Genomic DNA, 26,165 nt, shown 5'->3' with positions numbered 1-26,165 from the left:
GCACAACAAGTTAAATTTAAGGGAACCTGTCCCCCCCCCCCGGGCGTTTGTTACTGAAGGAGCCACCTTGTGCAGCAGTAATGATGCAAAGGGAAAAAGTGCCTCTTTTCGTGGTGCTCCTTGCACATGCTGAACCTAACACTTATGAAAAGTGTCCCCTCCTACCGTGATAATGTCCGGTAGGTGGAACTTTCCTTTGTGATGTGACGCAGCACAGCCGTCATTCTTACCCCCTTGGCGCCGTGCGCCGCCTCCTCAGCGTTGTTTGAATCAGTCCCGGAGCCTGCGCTGTTAGGTTAGCCCTTGGCCATGCACACATTTTGCGCTGCCCGTCTTCTGACATCATTTGGTGTCAGGCTGGCTGAGCCTGTGCGGCCGCGCTGGACGAGATCCCGCCTCGTAGTGTCTTCTGATTTAATCCCACTGGGGGCCTGAGATCCGTGGCCATGCGCAGTGCATATCCTCACCTCTCACTCCCCTCCCTACGGCTTCTTCAGACTATGCGGTGTCAGCTGATCCCTAATAGCATGCCACAGCCGTGACACCGCACAGTCTGAAGAAGCCGTAGGGAGGGGAGTGAGAGGTGAGGATATGCACTGCGCATGGCCACGGATCCCAGGCCCGTGGTGGGATTACATTAGACGACACTGCGAGGCGGGATCTCGTCCAGCGCGGCCGCATAGGCGCAGCCAGCCTGACACCAAATGATGTCAGAGGACAGGCAGCGCAAAATGTGTGCATGGCCAAGGGCTAACCTAACAGCGCAGGCTCCGGGACTGATTCAAACAACGCTGAGGAGGCGGCGCACGGCGCCAAGGGGGTAAGAAAAACGGCTGTGCTGCGTCACATCACAAAGGAAAGTTCCACCTACCGCACGGTATCACGGTAGGAGGGGACACTTTTCATAAGTGTTAGGTTCAGCATGTGCAAGGACCATAATTAAAAGAGCTAAGTTTACCTTTTCCAGCATTAGTGCTGTACACGATGGCTCTTTCAGCTACAAACGCCTGGCGGGGGGGGGGGGGGGGTTAAAGGTTCCCTTTCAACTTGCTCCAGTGCAGGCTTCGGCCTACACTCTGCTCCCTCTCCTCCTCCTGCTGACCCTGGGCTCTAACACCGCCAGTTGGGGCCCAGATGTGCTAGCTGCAAAGAGAAAAACACCAGCCAATGTGTCAGTGGGGTTCAGCACCGCCAGCTGTTCCCCTGCTGTGCAGCCAGCAACGTGTCCTGCAAAAGCCACGCAGACACAAGAACTGAAATTGAAGGAAACCTGTCCCCCCTCCCCCAGGTGTTTCTACGTTGTGCAGCCACCTTGTACGACAGTAACGCTGCATGTGTGCAAGGTGGCTCAGAAACTTATTCTCCTTGCCCATGTTGAACTGAACACGTCTAAAATGAGTCCTCTGCGACCATTAAAACGTCCCTCAGGTGTGATTTTCCTTTGTACTGACACGCAACAAGCTCCTTGGTAGCGCTGCCCGTCTTCTGGCATCATTGTTTGGCTTCCTGCGCCTCTGCGGCCGCCTTGCCCCACACAACGCCCCTCGGTGTCTTATTTATTTGTACTGCGAGGGTGTGATTGATGGGCATGAACGGTGCATTTCTTCGCCTGTCCCTCATCTCCTTCCGCCTTCTTCGGACTGTGCAGCTTCATGGCCGTGGCATGCGATAAGGGATCAGCTGACGCCGCATAGTCTGAAGCAGGTGTAAGAACCCAAGCGAGACGCGAACATATGTACTGCGCCAGGCCATGAATCCCAGCCCCGCAGTGTTTTAACAATGTTAAGACACTGCCGGGCTGGGATTCATGGTCATCGCGAACCGCACCGGCCGACATCAAATGTTGTCAGAGGACGGGCAGCGCTAACAGTGCAAGGCCAAGGGATAACACGACAGCGCAGACTCCTGTGCAACAAATAACGAAGCTCAGGAGGCCGCGCCAAGCACCAAGGTGGCATTTTTGCCAGCTGTACTGCGTCTCTTTACGAAGGGAACTCACGCCTCAAAATCAGTTTGACTGTGTAAGGGCCTAAATGTTATACGTGTTCCTTTCAGCGTGTGCAAGGAGAAAAATTAAAAGAGCAACCTTTGACTTGTGCAGCACTACTGCTGCATAAGGCGTGGCTCTTCTAGTTTGTAACACCTGAGGGGGGGTTAAAGGTTACCTTTAAAATTGGTTAAATTAGGCTTCGGCCTACACTCTGCTCCCCCTGCAGAGCCTGGGCTCTAACACCACCAGTTGGTGCCCGGTACTGCTAGCTGCACAGAGAAAAACACCAGCCAAAGTGTCAGTGGGGTTCAGCACCGCCAGCTGTTCCCCTGCTGTGTAGCCAGCAACGTGTCCTGCGACCGCCACGCAGACACAACAGACCCAAAGCTGCCGCCAGTGCAGGCTTCGGCCTACACTCCCCTCCCCCTGCTCCTCCTCCTGCTCCTCCTCCTGCTGACCCTGGGCTCTCACACCGCCAGTTGGGGCCCAGATGTGCTAGCTGCACAGAGAAAAACACCAGCCAATGTGTCAGTGGGGTCCAGCACCGCCAGCTGTTCCCCTGCTGTGTAGCCGGCAACGTGTCCTGCGACAGCCACGCAGACACAAGAACTGAAATTGAAGGGAACCTGTCCCCCCTCCCCCAGGTGTTTCTATGTTTTACAGCCACCTTCTACAGCAGTAATGCTGCATGTGTGCAAGGTGGCTCGGAAACTTATTCTCCTCGCCCATGGGGAACCGAACACGTCTAAAATGTGTCCTCTGTGACCATTTAACCGTCCCGGAGGTGTGACTTTCCTTTGTATTGACACGCAACAAGCTCCTTGGTAGCGCTGCCCGTCTTCTGCCATCATTGTTTGGCTGGCTGCGCCTCTGCCGCCGCCTTGCCCCACACAACGCCCCTCGGTGTCTTATTTATTTTGACTGCGAGGGTGTGATTGACGGGCATGAACGGTGCATTTCTTCGCCTATCCCTCATCTCCTTCCGCCTTCTTCGGACTGTGCGGCTTCATGGCCGTGGCATGCGATAAGGGATCAGCTGACGCCGCATAGTCTGAAGCGGGTGTAAGAACCGAAGCGAGAGGCGAACATATGTACTGCGCCAGGCCATGAATCCCAGGCCCGCAGTGTTTTAACAATGTTAAGACACTGCGGGGCTGGGATTCATGGTCATCGCGAACCGCACCGGCCGACATCAAATGTTGTCAGAGGACGGGCAGCGCTAACAGCGCAAGGCCAAGGGATAACACGACAGCGCAGACTCCTGTGCAACAAATAACGAAGCTCAGGAGGCCGCGCAAAGCACCAAGGTGGCATTTTTGTCAGCTGTGCTGCGTCTCATTACGAAGGGAACTCACGCCTCCAACACAGTTTGACTGTATAAAGGGCTAAATGTTATACGTGTTTCATTCAGCGTGTGCAAGGAGAAAAATTCAAAGAGCAACCTTTGACTTGTGCAGCACTACTGCTGCATAAGCTGTGGCTCTTCTAGTTTGTAACCCCTGAGGGGGGGTTAAAGGTTACCTTTGAAATCGGTTCAATTAGGCTTCGGCCTACACTCTGCTCCACCTGCAGAGCCCGGGCTCCAACACCGCTAGTTGCTGTCCGGAAGAGCTGGCTGCACAGAGCCAAACACCTCGCCAATGTGTCAGTGGGGTTCAGCACCGCCAGCTGTTCCCCTGCTGTGTAGCCGGCAACGTGTCCTGCGACCGCCACGCAGACACAACAGACCCAAAGCTGCCGCCAGTGCAGGCTTCGGCCTACACTCCGCTCCCCCTGCTCCTCCTGCTGACCCTGGGCTCTAACAACGCCAGTTGGGGCCCAGATGTGCTAGCTGCACAGAGAAAAACACCAGCCAATGTGTCAGTGGGGTCCAGCACCGCCATCTGTTCCCCTGCTGTGTAGCCGGCAACGTGTCCTGCGACAGCCACGCAGACACAAGAACTGAAATTGAAGGGAACCTGTCCCCCCTCCCCCAGGTGTTTCTATGTTTTACAGCCACCTTGTACAGCAGTAATGCTGCATGTGTGCAAGGTGGCTCGGAAACTTATTCTCCTCGCCCATGGGGAACCGAACACGTCTAAAATGTGTCCTCTGTGACCATTTAACCGTCCCGGAGGTGTGACTTTCCTTTGTATTGACACGCAACAAGCTCCTTGGTAGCGCTGCCCGTCTTCTGCCATCATTGTTTGGCTGGCTGCGCCTCTGCCGCCGCCTTGCCCCACACAACGCCCCTCGGTGTCTTATTTATTTTGACTGCGAGGGTGTGATTGACGGGCATGAACGGTGCATTTCTTCGCCTATCCCTCATCTTCTTCCGCCTTCTTCGGACTGTGCGGCTTCATGGCCGTGGCATGCGATAAGGGATCAGCTGACGCCGCATAGTCTGAAGCGGGTGTAAGAACCGAAGCGAGAGGCGAACATATGTACTGCGCCAGGCCATGAATCCCAGGCCCGCAGTGTTTTAACAATGTTAAGACACTGCGGGGCTGGGATTCATGGTCATCGCGAACCGCACCGGCCGACATCAAATGTTGTCAGAGGACGGGCAGCGCTAACAGCGCAAGGCCAAGGGATAACACGACAGCGCAGACTCCTGTGCAACAAATAACGAAGCTCAGGAGGCCGCGCAAAGCACCAAGGTGGCATTTTTGTCAGCTGTGCTGCGTCTCATTACGAAGGGAACTCACGCCTCCAACACAGTTTGACTGTATAAAGGGCTAAATGTTATACGTGTTTCATTCAGCGTGTGCAAGGAGAAAAATTAAAAGAGCAACCTTTGACTTGTGCAGCACTACTGCTGCATAAGCTGTGGCTCTTCTAGTTTGTAACCCCCCAGGGGGGGTTAAAGGTTACCTTTGAAATCGGTTCAATTAGGCTTCGGCCTACACTCTGCTCCACCTGCAGAGCCCGGGCTCCAACACCGCTAGTTGCTGTCCGGAAGAGCTGGCTGCACAGAGCCAAACACCTCGCCAATGTGTCAGTGGGGTTCAGCACCGCCAGCTGTTCCCCTGCTGTGTAGCCGGCAACGTGTCCTGCGACCGCCACGCAGACACAACAGACCCAAAGCTGCCGCCAGTGCAGGCTTCGGCCTACACTCCGCTCCCCCTGCTCCTCCTGCTGACCCTGGGCTCTAACAACGCCAGTTGGGGCCCAGATGTGCTAGCTGCACAGAGAAAAACACCAGCCAATGTGTCAGTGGGGTCCAGCACCGCCAGCTGTTCCCCTGCTGTGTAGCCGGCAACGTGTCCTGCGACAGCCACGCAGACACAAGAACTGAAATTGAAGGGAACCTGTCCCCCCTCCCCCAGGTGTTTCTATGTTTTACAGCCACCTTGTACAGCAGTAATGCCGCATGTGTGCAAGGTGGCTCGGAAACTTATTCTCCTCGCCCATGGGGAACCGAACACGTCTAAAATGTGTCCTCTGTGACCATTTAACCGTCCCGGAGGTGTGACTTTCCTTTGTAATGACACGCTGCAACCCCCTTGGTAGCGCTGCCCGTCTTCTGGCATCATTGTTTGGCTGGCTGCGCCTCTGCGGCCGCCCTGACCCACACAACGCCCCTCGGTGTCTTATTTATTTGGACTGCGAGGGTGTGATTGATGGGCATGAGCAGTGCCTATGTTCGCCTGTCCCTCATCTCCTTCCGCCTTCTTCAGACTGTGCGGCTTCATGGCCGCGGCATGCGATAAGGGATCAGCTGACGCCGCACAGTCTGAAGCGGGTGTAAGGACCCGAGTGTGAGAGGCGAACCTATGTACTGCGCCAGGCCATGAATCCCAGCCCCGCAGTGTTTTAACTATGTAAAGACACTGCGGGGCTGGGATTCATGGTCATCGCAAAGCGCAACGGCCGACAGTAAATGATGTCAGAAGATGGGCAGCGCTAACAGCGCAAGGCCAAGGGATAACACGACAGCGCAGACTCCTGTACAGCAAATAACAACGCTCAGGAGGCTGCGCTCAGCACCAAGGTGGGATTCTTGACATCTGTGCTGCGTCTCATTACGAAGGGAACTCACGCCTCCAACACAGTTTGACTGTATAAAGGGCTAAATGTTATACGTGTTTCATTCAGCGTGTGCAAGGAGAAAAAAGAAAAGAGCAACCTTTGACTTGTGCAGCACTACTGCTGCATAAGCTGTGGCTCTTCTAGTTTGTAACCCCTGAGTCGGGGTTAAAGGTTACTTTTGAAATCGGTTCAATTAGGCTTCGGCCTACACTCTGCTCCACCTGCAGAGCCCGGGCTCCAACACCGCTAGTTGCTGTCCGGAAGAGCTGGCTGCACAGAGCCAAACACCTCGCCAATGTGTCAGTGGGGTTCAGCACCGCCAGCTGTTCCCCTGCTGTGTAGCCGGCAACGTGTCCTGCGACCGCCACGCAGACACAACAGACCCAAAGCTGCCGCCAGTGCAGGCTTCGGCCTACACTCCCCTCCCCCTGCTCCTCCTTCTGCTGACCCTGGGCTCTAACACCGCCAGTTGGGGCTCTAGGAAGACAAGCTAGAATAGGTCCCCATCCTGGTTCCAGTACCGTCAGCTGGTTCCGGGCAGAGCCTTTGGCTTAGGTGCCTCCCTCTGGGTATCCGAGTTCCACCAACGTCAGGTGGTCCTTGGTAGTGCTTTCAGGCATGGGTACCTCCTGCTTAGTAACAGGGTTCCAGTAACGTCAGCTGGTCCTCGGTAGTTCCATTGGCTCTTGGACCTTCGGCTACACATCCAGGTTCCAGTACCGTCAGCTGGTTCTCGGCAGTGTCTTTTGCTCTTGTACCTTCTGCTCCCCATCCTGGTTCCAGTACCGTCAGCTGGTTCCGGGCAGAGCCTTTGGCTTAGGTGCCTCCCTCTGGGTATCCGAGTTCCACCAACGTCAGGTGGTCCTTGGTAGTGCTTTCAGGCACGGGTACCTCCTGCTTAGTAACCGGGTTCCAGTAACGTCAGCTGGTCCACGGTTGTTCCATTGGCTCTTGGACCTTCGGGTAGCCATCCGAGTTCCAGTTCCATCAGCTGTTTCTCGGCATTTTCTCAGCCTTCTTGTACCTTCTGCTACATTTCCAAGTTCAAGACCCTAAAGACGATGACCCGGAAGACCACCCCTAAGATGATGACGACACCAGAGACGACAACCACCGAGATGACGACGACCCTGGAGACGATGACCCTGAAGACGACCCCGATGACGACGACCCCGATGACGACGACCCCGGAGACGACGACCCTGGAGACAACGACGACAACCTGGAAGACCGAGAAGCAGAAGAACAAGAGGCTGCAGAACAAAGAGCAGAAGAACATTAAGCATAAGACTAAATATCAGAGCAAAAAATATTATCTAAATTATAAGCAGAAGAAGACTAAGCAGTGTATGGGGGTGAGTCCGTTCCTCCTCGTGGTGCCCCTGGATAAAGCCTGATGCTGCAGGCCAAACTGAACGCGGACAAATGTAACTCTTTTGTGACAGGCAGAACGGAAGGTGTAATCTTCAAACTTTTATAGATAACAACTACGGGAATGCCTGTCACAAATAAGAATATGATGAAGAAGTTGAATATGAAAAAGATAATAGTTAAATAAAAAGAATATGAACAATGTAAAAAAAAAAAATTATAGGTAGAAGAAGAAGAAGATGAATAAGGTGAAGATAGTTGATGTCAAAGACGCTGATGATGAGGATAATGAAGAAGAAAGTGTGGGAGAAGTAAAAAAGAAGGTGAAGGACGTGGAAGTAGTGAAACATCAATATCTGACAAAATAAAAAAAAAAAATAGTCAAAATCTTTCTCACGCCGAACGTCATAACAAAAAAACAAAAAAACCTGCTATTCTATTTGTTTGCGCTAAACCTCTGTGCCTTTAATGTCTCCGCCACCTCCCCCAATACATCCTACATTATTCTTAGTTGTTTTCCTTCATGTAGAATTAACCTACAAGGAAAGAAAGGGTTTATTTTAATTCCGATATTTTCGTCCCATTGACTTGCATTGGGATCGGGTATCGGTATCGGATTAGATCCGATACTTTGACGGTATCGGCCGATACTTTCCGATACCGATACTTTCCGATATCGGAAGGTATCGCTCAACACTACTTATGACAAAGTCGCTCAACCCTAACGGTAAGTAGTAAAAAAAAAGATGTGGGTCTAACATAGCTCTCTGAAGTCAGGCATCTTGGCCAGGAGTTATGTTAGTATCACATTGAAATGGAAATATTAGGTTCAGGAAGATTAGTTTTCGTCAGCAATGAGGTTATTCTTCAATGAATCAAAAAAATTCAAAGATAAATCCAAGAAGCAAGTGTGCTGTCTCGTCTGTTTAAGGCTACGTTCCCATGATGAGTATTAGATGAGTGTTTGACGTCCCAGATTTATTTCAGCATTTCTGCATCTATTAACTAAATTAATGCACAAGCAAAAAGAACAGCTCACCACACCTCTATCATGAACATTTCAGGTGCTCGGCAGCCTGAGGAGGCACAAAGATAAATGTGACTGAAGAAAAAGTCGGCACTTCGTCCTCTAGGAAGAACTCTTGATCATAATTAAAAATATCATGTAAAAAGACAACGTTTAAAAAAATGCGGATCACAACGTCTTATGCGTTTCAGAAAAAATTGTCCTGAATCATAGCTGGTCAGTACATGTTACCATCACCACTGAAAAGATGATATCGCACAGGTTACAGTTAATTAATGGGTGTGCATTCTCCACATGGAGATAACCTATAGGTACAAAAGCACAAACTCAAAATACATAAACATCAATCAAAAATGAATAAAAGCAGATGCCTGGATCAACCCATCAATAATAGTGAACAAGATCTTGCGTCTCAAGTTTAACCCATTGGGCTGCCTGGTCTGTAAAACAAAAATCCGGTAGGCTTCTCTGGTTTCCCCTCAAAATAGGCTCATCGGAAGTTTGCCCAAGGCACTTTATTACTGAGGCCATCAACTTCTATATGAGCCAAGTAGTCTCAAACTCTTCTTGATTTTTCTGATGTGCTCCCGATGAGCATATTTTGAGGGGAAACGCGTCAAGTGCTGCATTTTTTGAGACCATTAAATATACATATGATACTTGATCATACCTGTGCTGACGAGTTGTCTGTTTGAACTATTGTCCAGTGGACAAGGCTTAAATATCCATTCAGAGGTGTGTAGGTTGGCTTTCTTCCCTTTATTATTATTATTTTATTATAACAAACCAGTAGTGCCTTACAGGGACCCTCAGGGAGAGCCATTGTGGAGCGGTTGTGCCATTTGAGTTCAAGAGGGTGCCAACCTCCGCTGACCGGTAGGGACCAGTTTAGGGTATACTATAGGGTTACTGCCCTCCCACCTGTATCAACAGCCTTGTTATACCTTTGGATATAGTATCTTTGACTAAGAATTTTCTTTTTTCTTTTTTTATTGATTTTTTTTCATTTTCTGGTTCTTTTTTGTACTTTAGTTGATACTAATAAACAGTGATTTTATGTGAATCTACTAGTGAGTGTATACACTTTAAAAGTCATATACGGTGAACATCACAAGTTATCTTACAATATTCTGGCTTCCAGATAAAGTTATCCAAAAGTACCAGAGTGTCTTTAATGTAGCCCAAGATATTTTTAATTCTAGGTTGTAAAATACCATCTAACCCGGCACTTACATTTTCCCGGCTACAAGATGTCTCATACGTAGAAAAATGCCTTCATGCAATTTTGGTAGAGAATGAAAAATGGCCATTTTAACCCCTTAACGACCGCCGATACGCCTTTTAACGGCGGCAGTTAGGGGTACTTAAACCACAGCGCTGTTAATTAACGGCGCTGTGAAAAAAGTGAATATCGCCCCCCAGAGTCGGATTTTCTCTGGGGTCTCAGTTGCCGGGGGTAGCCGAGACCCCAGAGAACATGATTCGGGGTTTTTTTACTGACACCCAGGTTGCGATCGCCGGTAATTAACCGTTTACTGGCGGTCGCAAAAAAAAAGCGATTTTCCATTTAATTTCCCTGTCCTCCGATGTGATCGCACAGAGGACAGAGAAATGGGGTCCCCGATAGCCCCCCGATACTCACCTGTCTCCCTCGGTGCTCCTCGTGGCTCCCGATGGGCGCCGCCATCTTGTTCCGGTCGGTTTTTACCGACCTCTGTTTTGCGATCGCCGGTAATTAACCGTTTACTGGCGGCCGCAAAAAAAAACAACCGATGTGTCATTCTCTGTCCTCTGATGTGATCGCACATGAAAGGACAAAGAAATAGGGGGATTCGGGGACCCTGTTATACTTACCAGTGTCCCTGGGTCCTCCTGCGTCCCCTCCTGCCCGCCGGCTTCTTCATCTGGTAAGAAAATGGCAGGCACATGTGGAGTGCGCCTGCCATGATCTGCCGGCTGGCAGCTAGAGGAGTTGGGGCTAAATTTAGGGTTAGGGTTAGGGTTGGGGCTAAATTTAGGGTTAGGGTTAGGGTTGGGGCTAAATTTAGGGTTAAGGTTAGGGCTAGGGTTAAGGTTAGGCTTCTTTCACACTTGCGTCGGTACGGGGCTGTCGCAATGTGTCGGCCCGACTTACCGATGCACGTTGTGAAAATTGTGCACAGCGTGGGCAGTGGATGCAGTTTTTCAACGCATCCGCTGCCCAGTCTATGTCCTGGGGAGGAGGGGACGGAGTTACGGCCTCGCATGCGGGCAGTCGGAAATGTCGGACGCAACATACAAAAAAAGTTATATTGAACGTTTTTTGTGACGACGGTGCGCCAAAACACAACGGATCCAGTGCACGACGGGTTAGGGTTGGGGCTAAAGTTAGGGTTAGGGCTAGGGTTAAGGTTGGGGCTAAAGTTAGGGCTAGGGTTGGGGCTAAAGTTAGGGCTAGAGTTTGGATTAGGGTTATGGTTTGGATTAGGATTGGTATTAGGGTTAGGGTTGGCATTAGGGTTAGATTTGGGATTAGGGTTAAGGTTAGGGTTGGGATTAGGGTTAGGGGTGTATTGGGATTAGGGTAAGGTTTGAGGTTAGGGTTGAGATTAGGATTAGGGGTGTGTTGGATTTAGGGTTTTGATTAGGGTTATGGTTAGTGTTGAGATTAGGGTTGTTTTGGGGTTAGGGTTGTGATTATCGTTAGGGTTGTGATTAGGATTATGGATCAGGTTGGGATTATGGTTAGGGGTGTGATGGAGATAGGGTTGGAGTTAGAATTGGGGGGTTTCCACTGTTTAGGTACATCAGGGAGTCTCCAAACACGAAAGCCAATTTTGCGCTCAAAAAGTCAAATGGTGCCCCCTCCCTTCTGAGCTCTGCCGTGCGCCCAAACAGTGGTTTACCCCCACATATGGGGCATCAGCGTACTCAGGATAAATTGGACAGCAACTTTTGGGATCCAATTTCTCCTGTTACCCTTGTAAAAATAAAAACTTGGGGGCTAAAAAATCTTTTTTTGTGGAAAAAAAATGTATATTTTCATGACTCTGCATTATAAACTTCTGTGAAGCACTTGGGCATTCAAAGTTCTCACCACACATCTAGATAAGTTCCTTGGGGGGTCTAGTTTCCAAAATGGGTTCACTTGTGGGGGGGTTCTACTGTTTAGGTACATCAGGGGCTCTGCAAATGCAACATAATGCCAGCAGACCATTCTATCAAAGTCTGCATTCCAAAACAGCACTCCTTCCCTTCCGAGCTCTGCCATGCGCCCAAACAGTGGTCCCCCCACATATGGGGTATCAGCCTACTCAGCATAAATTGCACAATAAATTTTGGGGTCCAATTTCTCCTGTTACCCTTGTGAAAGTAAAAATTTGGGGGTGAAAAGATCATTTTTGTGGAAAAAATATGATTTTTTTATTTTCATGGCTCTACATCATAAACTTCTGTGAAGCAGTTGGGGGTTCCTAGTGCTCACCACACATCTAGATAAGCTCTTTTGGGGGTCTAGTTTCCAAAATGGGTTCACTTGTGGGGGGGTTTCTACTGTTTAGGTACATCAGGAGCTCTGCAAATGCAACATGATGCCCGCAGACCATCCCATCAAAGTCTGCATTCCAAGCGGCGCTCCTTCCTTTCCGAGCCCCGATGGGTGCCCAAACAGTGCCCCCCCCACATATGGGGTATCAGCGTACTGAGGACAAACTGGTCAACAGATTTTGGGGTCCAATGTCTCCTGTTACCCTTGAGAAAATAAAAAAAAATCATTTTAGAGGGAAAAAAAGGATTTTTTATTTTCACGGCTCTACATTATAAACTTCTGTGAAGCACCTAGGGGTTTAAAGTTCTCACCACACCTTTAGATAAGTTCCTTAAGGGGTCTAGCTTCCAAAATGGTGCTAATTGTGGGGGTTTCCACTGTTTAGGCACATCAGGGGCTCTCCAAACGCGACATGGCGTCCGATCTCAATTTCAGCCAATTCTACATTGAAAAAGTAAAACGGCACTCCTTCTCTTCCAAGCTCTGCGGTGCGCCCAAATAGTGGTTTACCCCCACATATGGGGTATCGGCGTATTCAGGAGAAATTGCACAACCACTTTTGTGGTCTAATTTCTCCTGTTACTCTTGTGAAAATAAAAATTTTGGGGCAAAAAGATCATTTTTGTAGAAAAAATGCTATTTTATTCAGGAGAAATTACACAACAAAATTGTATGGTTAAATTTCTGTTTTTACACTTGTGGAAATAAAAAAATGGTTCTGAAGTAAAATGTTTGCAAAAAAAAGTTAAATGTTCATTTTTTCCTTCCACATTGTTTCAGTTCCTGTGAATCACGTAAAGGGTTAATAAGCTTCTTGAATGTGGTTTTGAGCACCTTGAGGGGTGCAGTTTTTAGAATGGTGTCACACTTGGTTATTTTCTATCATATAGACCCCTCAAAATGACTTCTAATGTGATGTGGTCCCTAAAAAAAAATGGTGTTGTAAAAATGAGAAATTGCTGGTCAACTTTTAACCCAAATAACTCCCTAACAAAAAAAATTGTTGTTTCCAAAATTGCGTTGATTAACTATTTTTGTGACATATCTCTCTGATTTAGGGGCATAAAATTACAAAGCTTGAAAATTGCAAAATTTTTAAAATTTTCACCATATTTCCATTTTTTTCATAAATAATCGCAAGTAATATCGAAGAAATGTTACCACTAACATGAAGTACAATATGTCACGAAAAAACATTCTCTGAATCAGCGGGATCCGCTAAAGCGTTCCAGAGTTATAACCTCATAAAGTGACAGTGGTCAGAATTGTAAAAACTGGCCCGGTCATTAAGTACCAAATTGGTTCTGTCACTAAGGGGTTAAGGCACCCGGGTACCATAAGCTCTTTTTGTTTTGTTTTGTTTTTTTCATTGAAAATCTCTAAATCAAAACCCTGGTTTATCAATCCCATCAAAACATTTTTGTATAAATTGGCGAGGTTAGCTTCTAGCCTACGGTAAGTAGTTGTATCATTAAAATGTTGTTGGTTAGCAATTTTAGAAGATTTCTATCTAAAGTGGCTACAGCCCTGTCCTTATCTGCTTTTCTTATTATAATGGATGTATTAGATTATAGTTCTTTCAACGCTTTTTTTTCTAGTCTGAGTGAGATTGGAAAGAATTCATTATGGTTGCATTGGAATTTCTCTTAACCCACAATTTTTTTTATGCTTAATGGACAGTATTACCTACAGATAACTGAAGCATCCATGGGATCGAAGGTGTCTCACTCTTTTGCCAATATTTTTATGGTCTGGTATGAACATCATTTCATATTTCTTTCTGATAATGAGTTGCCTGATTGAGTTATCTGGTACGGTCGATACATTGATGACATTATCATCACATGTTCTGGAGATGTATCGGCTGTGCCAGACCTACAGTCCTATTTCAACATCAATAATCATAATTTACAATTCACTGTGGAGTGGAATCATAAGAATTTTTTTTTAATTAGATTTATTCATTCCGGTCAATACTGTGACTAAGAAAATAATCACCACAACAAACTGTATAAAAAAAACAGTCTTGGGTAACATTATTGCATGTGACATCCTGCAATCCTAAGCATGTCAAGTCAGCTATCCCCACAAGAGAAATTACACGAGCTAAACTAAATTGCTCTGATCCTGATAACTGGTAAAGGGAACGTGATAAAGTTTGCATTAGACTAGAAGAACGAGGTTACCCCTCTTGGTCAACTGATAAAGTGATTAAAATAGTGGAACAGAAAACTAAGACAGACAAGGTACATATAGAAAGAAGAAAAAATGAATTGATCACTATGCTTTGGATAACAATGTTGGGGAAATTTTCTTTTCCATCAGGTTCATAAATGAATTTAATTACATCATTAAAATCTTTCGTAACAATTTATCTATCCTGAAACAAGATAGAGCGTTGTGTTAGATCATTACAAAAGGAGTATGCATTATTCCGAAGAGGGCTCCTAGTTTATCACGAAAGTTGTCTCCCACGCTGTTTCAGAGTTCAGATAAAACAGGAGTATTCATGGCAAAAGCCATCGGTTGCTATGAATGTGGACATAATATATGTAAATTATGCAGGTTTTTGTCTGTGTCTTAAATATTTATGTCAATGAAAACAGGTCAGACATTCCCCATTAAATCCTATATCAATTGTAACAGTAACTTTGTAGATTATTTAATAAACTACAATAAGTGCAAAGTACAGTATGTTGGATGGCCCACATGCCCTCTTACGGTAAGAATTTCGGGGCATATTTCGGACAGTGACAAAAAAGATCTTAAGGGTGTTTTAGCAGTTTCATGGCATCTTGCTGTTGTTCACACAGGAGATGTCATTAGAATGGAAGTTACTGGGATAGAAAGGGAAAAAATGGATGTCAGAGCAAGAGATCGTAGGAGGTGCTACTAAACACAGAAGCCCACCGGATATTTTTTTCACAGTCTAATGGATTAAACTTGAGACAAGATCTTATTCACCATTATTGATTGGTTTATCGAGGCATCTGTTTATATAAATTTTTGATTTATATTTTTGTGTTTTCTGTCTGTATTTTTTTGTATTTGACCTGAAATGTTAAAGAGGATGGGTGCGATATAATCTTTTTAAAGGTGATGGTAACATGTATTGAACAGCTTTGATTAAGGAATTGTATTCCGAAATGCATAAGATGTTTTAATATGAACAGTAGTTCATAGAAACATAGAATGTTAGAGTTGGAAGGGACCTCCAGGGTCATCGTGCCCAACCCCCTGCTCAATGCAGGAGTCACTAAACCATCTTATTGAAGGAGAACTCGCCACCTCTCGTGGCAGCCTGTTCCACTCATTGATCACACTCACTGTCAATTTTTTTTTCTAATATCTAATCTGTATCTTCTCCCTTTCAGTTTCATTCCATTGCGTCTCGTGTTCCCATGTGCAAATGACAATAATGATGATCCCTCTACACTGTGACATCCCTTCACATATTTGTAGACAGCTTTAAGTCTCCTTTTAGCCTTCTTTTTTGCAAGTTAAACATTCCCAGATTCTTTAACCATTCCTCATAGGACATACTTTGCAGTCTGCTCACCATCCTGGTCGCTCTTTTCTGAACTTGCTGCAGTTTTTCGATATCTTTATGTTGTGCCCAGACCGGACACAGTATTACAGATGAGGCCTGACCAAGGATGAGTAGAGGGCGATAATTACTTGTCATGATCGAGGTTGTAATAAATCACTGAACTGGGTTTGCCTTTTTTGCTGCTGCATCACACAGTTGACTCTTGTGCAGTCTGTGATCTATTTCTTAAATGTTGTCTATGCATGTGATTTTTTGAGTAAAGAGTTCATCCTGGACGATGGAGTGACGAGATTTTCTTCAGTCACTATTAGCTAAATTAGGTTACTTGTGTTTGGTGGAAAATCAGCAAAAGTAAGTTGCAGATACCAAAAATGTACCACATGTCAGTGTTAAAAAAAAGCATGACATTTCTATAAATCCCGTACACTTTCCTCAAACTGTAAGATGTTTTTCAAAAATGTGCACTATGAAAAAGTCCCCAAAACTAATTGTGGGAACCTTAGATGTGATGATCTTCTACTGCATAAGCTAGAGCTACACGAGAATGTGAGCCAGAGTATTCCTGAACCAGGAGACGCTCAAGTGTGTGAGGTGGTAAGAGAACCTTAATAACATTGTAAGAAGTCACATGTGACCTTGGTTCCACTGATTTGTCTTTAGTAAAACCCTCCAGGAGATTCTACTGTCTGGCAGTGTTGATCCAGAAGAAGTTAAGATCCACATGAATCAGTTGCTAATTGCCTAAAATTAGTGGAAACTTCCTTGGTGGAGTTGCCTGACATTGATTACTTTATATTGTCTAACAAGTCCATGTAGTTGTGATGTCCATAGTTACTTCCACTGTGCGACTTTATTGGTCTTTTCCATTTACTGAAATAAAGGTGTGATGAAAATTTTTGTGGAAAGAAGGCATCACTCACCCACTAAGTAAAGAGTCCTCCAGAGGGTTTGTCACTTTTCGGTATCCACCCATCGAGTGAAAGATTAGTGAATGGCACGGCAGGTTCTGAGGTCTCACACAATGCCACTTGTCACCACTAACAGGATCTATATATGTGCAGACATCTTTTCCAACAACCTGAAGATTACACTCTGCCACTGCGCTGCTGCCATTATAGCGGAAATATCCACTGAAATATACCTAAAAATCAAAACACATTGAGAAAAACCATTACCAGCAGAATGGAATTGAAGACACTAAAGAAATTGAACAGAATTAGAAAAATTTGCTTGCTTACTTCAAGAAATAATACTACAATTGTCTTCAAGTTGGGACAGGTATTGCAGCTTAGATTCAATAAATTGAATACAGGTGACTTGCAACAGCACATACAACCAGAAGACCGGAGTGGAGCAGTCTCTGGAACAAAAATGTGATGTTTTTTCCAATTTTGTATAATCTCTATAGAGTGTAGACTTTGTCATTTTCATTGTATCTCTCCCCATTTTGTTTTTTTGTTTTAACCAAGAGCAGGAAAAGGACAATGTGGAAGAAGAGGAAGAACCTTCCTTGTATTCTAAAAACACTATATATGCTCTCATTAAATCTCTATTCACAAAACTTTTTAAGCCCCAACCCCCCATTATGCTTAGAATCATCCTTCAGATATCCCAGAAGCTCGCATTTCAAGACACCTTTGTATAATCTTTACCTCTCCACAACATATTTTTAGAAAATAACTTTTACAATGACGTTTTATGATATTTTATATCTTATTTTTAAAATTCTTAAAAGATTTTGGCTGCTGTCATTAAATAGAAAGACAAATTGGTCATATAAGCTATACAACATTGTCTCTACCCAAGACCGGGACACGTTTTTAATGTTCAGAAATCAAAAAGTTCCAATTCAATGACAAGAAGTGGAGAAAACAAAATATTAGCCATAAATTTCTGCAGTTATATACGTCATTGAGCAGTGTTCCATCAAAATGGTGTGCAAATGGTGTGAAAATTGTGCAGCTTCCTGTGTTAAAGCTTATGGTTTATTGATAAGAATCCAATTATAGATAAATATTAAGTTTTAATTTTTATCATATAATTATTTGTCTACTAAGGATGGGAACAATTGTTTGGAGATGGGGGAATTTCATGAAAAGATGTGCTCAATTTAACAATGCGAAGAGCAGGTATATAGACGATATTTCCCAAGTCTTAATTTGACTTTTGGCAACTAATAAATTCATGTTCAACTGTATTATGGGAATAGCAAATAGTCCTTTGGCTGAACCATGGGTAGTGACATGTTTAGTAGTACATATCAAAGAACAATGTTGTATAAATGCTGGTGGCACTGCTAACTGATCCTTTTTTATCACTAGGAGTTTCTGAAAATGGAGTCCATCAAGATATTCCAAGGCTCAGTTGGTCAGCGGGCAGAAGACCTGTAGATTTTCTTAGCATCTTTTCTCCAGCCTGGCCATGTATATGAGCAGGAAAGTACTTCACTTGTATACTTGTCTGGATAACCAAAGAGAAGATAAAAATTTGTCCAAAGCCTCATATTGCAGATTAGGCAATGTCAAATGTTATCCAAATAGACTTCAACATAGTTATGGAAGACAACACTTAGGACAAATGGCTGAAAGGGGCATAACAGAGACTTGTCATTGGAAATATTTAAAATCCTTGAGGTCCCTCTTATCCTCCCTCTCTTTTTATTCTTTAATCTACCAGTTGTCTTGAGGAGACAAATGATGGATGTCTGTTTCCCTGACAAACTGGTGGCAAGTGGTGGGATTTTACAGAACATCAGTGATCTGGTTTGAGAAATCACTCCTGTCACAGAAAACTTGCACCGTTCTTGCAAGAATCCTGTGCAAGGTTTTAAGGAATCAGATTCAGTGCTTTAATATTTTTTATCTGGAACATTACTGTACGTGCAGCAGTTACACCCCCCCACTTGCTTTTCTGTCATATCTTTTATTTGGCAATGATGGCTACGTTGGGTGAGCCCTGGTATTACCAGCAGTCCAAAGACACTCTTATTGCCCTCTGTAGGATGAGACCAGTCTGTACCCCCTGATGAAGGACCAGTTCCAAAACGCGCGTCGGGGCATGTGCTGCACTTGGAGACCACCGGTACCCAGGTAATTTATTTTACAGCCCACAGAACTCTGCCTTCATTATACCCCTCACTTAAGTCACTTCCACTATGTGGTCTATTACATTAAATCATCTATTTGATGCTCACTATTCACTACTAAGCAGTTTTTTGTTATATACACATTGTTTGGTGTTATTAGTTATCCAATTTTGCACATAGTATTTGCACTGGCACCTAGTGTGCAGTTATTGTGGTTGGTATTCTATTCATATATTTTTATTTCAGTTTGTATCACTGATTGTTTAGCATAATATTTTTAGTTCGCTTTTCAGTTATTTTTGTTGTTATATATATTATTTTCACTGGTATTACTGGCATATGTTCTCTGCGGCTTTATTCTGACAATATATATTTTGCTAGTATAATTTCTTTAGCAATTTTTCCTGGTGCGGTTTTCTCTAATTTATGGTGTTACATTTTATTATATTGCATATTATACTTTTTATCTATATAATCATGTGTTATTATTTGTGTGGGCACCTCTTGTGCTTGTAGTGCTATGTACCACTACTAAATAAAGGTATTTTAACCATAATATCGTTTATTGTCCTATTTTATTTGACCTTTTGTTCGGGTTTTTCTCTTTGGGTTTTCCCTTACAGCAGTGAGTCCAGCAACGCCAATTACTTTAAACTCCGTCCCGAGAATTTTCCTGTGATGGACATGGACAGGGACTTGGACATACTTCTGCAAGGGTCTGAAAACGCCTATAGACAGATCCAGCTGCTGGAGGACCAGTGAGCCCGATATTTAACTCCAGGGCTCAGAGGAAAAGCTCTGGAGGTGTTTGCTTCTCTCCCTCGAGACCAAGATGGAGACTATATGAGGCCATCAAGCAGGCCCTGATAAAAAAAAGTACCAGATGAGTCCTGAGGTCTACCGGAAAAAGCTCCGAGCCCTCCAGTGTGGACCACATGATGGCTACAGTGATGTGGTGAACAGGCTCAGAACCACCTTTGCACCTTTGAGCAGTGGGTCAAAGGACTGTCAATCACCACCTTTGAGGAACCCCCCGAAGAAGCCCATCTCTGAATCCCCAACAAAGGGGGTATTATCGGATCCCAGAAGGGTGGGCCGTAAGGTAGGCTTAAGGAGCGATCTGTTAATCAGCCCCTACGCTATATCAGGAAGAGGGAGGTGTCATAGGAAATATTAAAAATCCTTGAGGTCCCTCATATCCCACCTCTCTTTTTTTTTTCTCTCATCTACCAGTTGTCTTGAGGAGACAAATGATGGCTGCCTTTATGTAAAATGGCAGTGACAGAGATGTTAAGCAGATTAATTAAACTGTGAGGATTCCGCTTTATGCCCAGATTACTGAAGACGATGTGTATTGTCCATAGAGAGAGACAGAAACAGTCGTATTAGGGTCTGAAATGGATGAAAGAACTTCTGACACCCTGTACAACTCGCCATGGTCCCGGCAGTACAATGAGAGAGCACACAGAATGTCTCTGGGAGAAAATATGGAATATTGGATTTTCTATATATCCAATATTAACCCCTTAGTGACAGAGCCAATTTGCAGCTTAATGACGAAGCCAATTTTTACAATTCTGGCCACTGTCAATTTATGTGATTATAACTCTGGAACGCTACAACTTCCCACTGATTCTGAGATTGCTTTTTTCGTGACATATTGTACTTCATGGTAGTGGTAAAATTTCTTTGATATGACGGTTAATGTAATTGAACAGCTTACAGTAGAGATCAATAGGAAATATAGTGCATCAATGTCCTCACTGTGCAGTGATGAGGCAGTGACCTAAGAAAGTTCAAAGCAAACATAGTTTTAATGTCCAAAACTTACAAACAAAACAAATGGTATCCTCCGGATCGCAGCCGGGAGACAAAACAGTCTTGTAAATGCATCCGGTTGCCAAGGAAGACTGCACCAGCGTATTATGCTGCGGGGTGCCAGGAGGTCACTCTGCTTGGTTTTGTGTTTCCTAAGTGTATGGGCAATACAAGTATAGGAGACCCGCTTCTTTAAACTGGGAAAACATTTTTCAGAGGCCATCCTCCACATTTTTTCCTTGGGGGATGGGAGTGTGTGCAAATTTTTGGCAGGCCTTGTATTCACTTCATAGGCAAACTTTAGGTGACTTAAAAGAATAAAATAATAATGGAAACTTTGGTTTCATGTGGTCATGCAGTACGTGTGTTCAAAGGCTTATTGGGGTGCGTGTAACTTTAGTGTAGGGTAGGCCTTGCATTCAATGCATAAGCAAACAGTATGGGAGTACCAAATGAATAATGTGAATTTTGGTTGCATGTGGTCATCTATGATGTCTGTTGAATGGGTTATTGGGGTGCGTCCAAATTTTGGGACGCCCTGCCACTCACTGCATAGGCAATAACAGTATAGGAGAACCACTGTTTAATAATGGGAACAACAAAGCATAGCCACCTGATGGCTCTCTAAGAAAAATGAGGGCCGCCTGATGGCCCTATAAAAATAGACTTTGTATGTTTCAGGGTCCCACCTTCATAAATGTAACAGGATGTGTCTGATGAGGTGTCACACACCACATGGCCAGATAAGGTAGTAAAATGTTAAAATGATAATTCCCAGTGAATGCATTTGTAGTGGTTGAAAGCAATTATAAAGTTGAAAAACGCATTAAAAACGCTACTTGTGAACATAGCCCAAGTGATGGAGGAATATTTTTGTTTTGGGTTATTTATTTTACCTTATGTAACACCCTAGGTAACCGGTTGTTACAGTGATATTGCCTTCCCTTCTTGGAGGGTGATATCATGCTTGGAGGCAAGGGAGATTCTCTTTACCAGGTAAGCACCTGTATTCTACACATTCCGAATCCAGGCCAGAAGGGGGAGCTCTGAACCCGGAATCAGGGGAGCGTCCCCCAGCTATATGTTTTCTAGTCTGGAGGAGGAGCTAGACAGTTGTTGAGAGACACTGAAGAGAGAAGGAAGTCTGAGAGAGCAGACAGCGGAGCTGGCAGCCAGGATTGAGCTGTAGCTCCAGGGAAAGAAGTAAACCTGAAGGGTTGGAATGCAGTGGAGCTTGAGAGGAAAGGAGCACAGTGGAAGAGAAGGGTCTCAGAGGGGAACGGCAACTGGACACCCTCAGAGCCAGAACGCAGAAATCAGGAACCGGGAGCCCGAGGTAGTGTTGTTCTCCAGGATGCATGGCAGAACCGGTTCATAGGACTGTATGCTAATTGCCCACTCCAAGTCTGAGGTGAAGCAGTAACCTGAGAGCCCGGGTCATGATACTCTATGAAACGGCTCGCACTGTCTATCGTACAGACATCTGTCTCAGGACAGGAGAGAGTGGACCTTGCCAACAAGCTACAAGCAGCAGGGACCTCGCCAACTAGCGCAAATAGGAAAGGCTTACGGACCTCACCTGGGAGAGGGACCCTCTATTGCCTCCAAGCCGGCCAGACCACAGCTACCCCTGCACTTGGTACCCTGGACTGAGGCTGACTGCTACCATCTGTAAACCAGTGTGAAGGAACAAATTATGAAAGGTTCTCCATTTTGTGCTAGATTCTCCATTTTGTGTTTTTGACTCCATTTTCTTGTTGCTTAAAGATAAATTCTGTTATTTAATTAGGTAAAAGGTTAGAGCTGCCATGAAGTAATTTTATCTTGTTGTTTACAAGCCTGGTATGCAACTAGGCTATGGTTCATAATTGGTATAAAGACATTGAGTCTTCTGACTCAAGCCAGATAATAGATTTGGGGGTGTATTGCTATACAAGACTAAGGCATCTGTTAGAAAAACACATACTATGCCAAAAAGACATGACCATATCTGTAGTTTCCATTTTTCCTGTATCCTCATGGGTTAAGTTTTTCCTGCATTCTTATAGGTTAAGAACTGTGAGCGTGTTCTTATGCTGATTGGTTGAAGTATAATTTCTATGACTATGATAAGTCATACAGAATAAACGGGGGCCAGAGATCAGCTTGATCTCTCCCAAACAGAGACACACGTCTCCGTCTGGTCATTTTCAGTTGCTAGCAACACCTTGTATATTAATTTGGAAATCACTGAGTTAACTGTGAAGGATCAATTTAGATCCTCCCTCAACACCAGGTAATGACTGCAAACCTGTGTCCTGGCTCTTTACTATACCATCCACCACATCATCTGTGCCATACACCTTGGGAGCCCTGGGGACCCCGCTTCACCTGTGGTAAGCATCACCATCTTGCTGCATAACATCACCCCAGAGGACCCCTTTAAGCAGCGTCGATCCTTACTGACCGAAAACCACAGGTTTCATCACAAACATAAACATTACAAATCCCCTTAAAGACCTTTCCCTTTAATTGGGCGCCCATAGCCACGGACCGGGTCACAGCCACCGTGACATCCCCTTTAAGACTGGACCCGGTACCAAGTACCCCACTGCGCAGGCGGGTGACTCACCTTACATACAAATCATTACCCTGTAAAGGATGTTCCTTAACATATTTCCCAGGAAATTCCATTTTGGTTTAGTTTTTGTATGTTTTATTGTGCGCCTGTAAAAATGGCATAAGACTCTGACAACATTGTTCACAGTTGTGACCTGGGAGTCAGAAATGCTTCCAGGGGCGATCCCCATGATGTTCCCGTGTCACTTGAGCACTGTTCCCATCGATTTCTGATGTTTTTAGATCCTAAAAGGACCCCCGGGGGGATCACCGTAAAAATGCTCAGATTTCCCATAGACTTACATTGGGCTCGTTGCTCGGGTCGAGTGCCCAAGTATTCCAATTTGCTCGACCTGAGCAACAAGCACCCGAGCATTTTTGTGCTCGCCCATCACTACTAACTATAGATAAAGAGTTGGAAACCCAGTCAGAGGGTAAATTGTTTCAGAGTGGAATAATGCAACCTGGTTCAGGTGGAAATTGACAGTTACAGGAGTCATCCCAAGATCTGGTTGGACAGCTAAACCAGGTGAAATCTAAGAGCAAAGAAGAAGTGAGAGGCTGAAGAATTTGGAGTGTATCCTCTTCGGAATGCAGAACATCAATGTACTGGTAACGTGATAAATCATCCATTATATTAAATACATAGGGTTTCCTGGAGCAATGACAGGAAAAATTTGAGTTTTCTGACCAGGATAAAATAAATGAGGTTCTCCACAGTTTCAGACTCACAAAAGTAAATTACGATTGTTGAAAGGAAGCCTCACAGTGACCGGAACCCACAACTTGTCATTGAGGAAAGGATGTATCAGGTCTAAGACGATCTCTGCACCTGAGCGTAGAACTTAAAGCTTTAAGACTTTGTAGGGTGAAAAGGAGAGTTGGTGCCCAGATACTATTTCTTCCCACAGAAAAGACATAGGTCAAGTTAGTGAAGATTGTGAAGAGACAATGAAGATTTTCTTATTTTTCTCTTTGTTGTCAATCATATACAGCTCTGGCCAAAATTGAGAGACCACTGCAAAATTTTCAGTTTCTCTGATTTTTCTCTTTATAGGTATATTTTTGAGTAAAATGTCAATTTATCTTTCATTCTATAAACTTCTGACAACATGTCTTCGAAGTTCCAAGCAACACATTTTGTATTTATTTTCTGAAAATGAGAAATGGTCAAAATAACAAAAAAAATGCACTGCTTGCAGACCTCAAATAATGCAAAAAAACAAAACACAGTTCATAATCATTTAGAAACAACAATACTAATGTTTTAACTCAGGAAGAGTTCAGAAATCAATTTTTGTGGAATATCCATGATTTTTAATCACAGCTTTCATGCGTCTTGGCATGCTTTCCACCAGTCTTTCACCCTGCTTTTGGGTGACCTTATGCTACTCCTGGTACAAAATTGTAAGCAGTTCTTCTTTGTTTGATGGCTTGTGACTATCCATCATCCTCTTGATTACATTCCAGAGGTTTTCAATGGGGTTCAGGTCTGGAGATTGGGCTGGCCATGACTGGCATTTGATGTGGTGGTCCTTCATCCACACCTTGATTGACCTAGCTGTGTCCTGCTGGGAAAAACAGTCCTCAGAGTTGGGGAATATTGCCTGAGCTGAAGGAATCAACTGTGTTTCCAGGATAACCTTGTATGCGGCTTGATTCATACGTCCTTAGCGAAGATTAACCTGCCCAATTCCAGCCTTGCTGAAACATCCCCAGATCAACACCTGGTCATCTAATGGTTAGACGGAGACTTGGAGAGGCGTACAAGCCACAGTGTCTTGTACCTACTGTGAAATTTGGTGGAAGATCGATGATGATCTGGGGATGCTTCAGCAAGGCTGGAATTGGGCAGGTTAATCTTTGCGAAGGACGTATGAATCAAGCCCCATGCAAGGTTATCCTGGAAAAACAGTTTATTCCTTCTGCTCAGGCAATGTTCCCCAACTCTGAGGACTGTTTTTTCCAGCAGGAAAATGCGCCATGCCACACAGCTAGGTCAATCAAGGTGTGGATGGAGGACCACCACATCAAATCCCTGTCAAGGCCAGCCCAATCTCCAGACCTGAACCCCATTGAAAACCTCTGGAATGTAATCAAGAGGAAGATGGATAGTCACAAGTAGTGTTGAGCGATACCTTCCGATATCGGGAAATATCGGATCGGATGGGATCGGACCGATACCCCAAAAATATCGGATATCGCCGATTCCGATACCGGAACCAATGCAAGACAATGGGACACAAATATCGGAATGAAAATAAACCCTTTCTTTCCTTGTAGATTAATTCTACATGAAGGAAAACAACTAAGAATAATGTAGAATGTATTGGGGGAGGTGGAGGAGACACTAAAGGCCTAGAGGTTTAGCCCAATCAAATGGAATAGCAGGAATTGCATTTTTTTTAAGACGTTCGGAGTTACAAAGATTTTGACTATGTTAAGCTTTTTTATATTTTGTCATATATTTATGTTTCTCTACTTCCATGCTCTTCACCTTCTTTTTTACTTCTCCCACACTTTCTCCTTCATCATCCTCAGCAGCAGCATCTTTTTCATCAACTTCTTCTTCACCTTATTCATCTTCTTCTTCACCTTCTTCCTATTATTCATTTTTTTTACATTCTTAATATTCTTCTTATTCAACTATTCTTCTTCTTCATATTCTACTTCTTCATCTTCTTCATATTCTTCTTCTTCATCATATTCTTATTTGTGACAGGCATTCCTGTAGTTGTTATCTATAAAAGTTTGAAGATTGCACCTTCCGTTCTGCCTGTCATAAAAGATTTACAACAGGATTTGTCCGCGTTCAGTTTGGCCTGCAGCAGCAGGTATTTTCCAGGGGCACCACGAGGAGGAACGGACTCACCCCCATGCACTGCTTAGTCTTCTTCTGCTTATAATTTAGATAATATCTTTTGCTCTATTTTTTAGTCTTATGCTTAATGTTCTTCTGCTTTTTGTTCTGCACCTTCTTGTTCTTCTGCTTCTTGGTCTACTGTCTCTTGTTCTTCTGTATCTTCGTGGTTATCTTCTTGTTCTTTGTCCTCTTGGTCATCTTCTTCAGGGTCATCTTCTTGGTCTTCTTTGGGGTGGACTTCAGGGTCATCGTCATCAGGGTCGTCGTCTTCGGGGTCGTCGTCTTCTTCGGGGTGGTCTTCAGGGTCGTCGTCTTCGGGGTCGTCG

The 26,165-nt window shown here is 44.7% G+C and overlaps 1 protein-coding gene across 1 annotated transcript in view; it reads right to left on the bottom strand.

Annotated features, from left to right (window-relative positions):
* Positions 1-26,165, bottom strand: part of LOC143774281 (NXPE family member 3-like) — a 161,218-nt gene that overhangs the window by 23,586 nt on the left and 111,467 nt on the right. The window contains exon 3 of the mRNA XM_077261708.1: positions 16,396-16,616. Coding sequence (XP_077117823.1) covers positions 16,396-16,616 — 221 coding nt within the window. The remainder of the gene's footprint in view (positions 1-16,395; positions 16,617-26,165) is intronic.

Source organism: Ranitomeya variabilis, chromosome 5 (genome assembly GCF_051348905.1).
Source record: "Ranitomeya variabilis isolate aRanVar5 chromosome 5, aRanVar5.hap1, whole genome shotgun sequence".
Classification (NCBI taxonomy): Eukaryota; Metazoa; Chordata; class Amphibia; order Anura; family Dendrobatidae; genus Ranitomeya; species Ranitomeya variabilis.
Note: the sequence above shows the minus strand (reverse complement) of the source record. Positions and strands in the feature narration are given on the sequence as shown.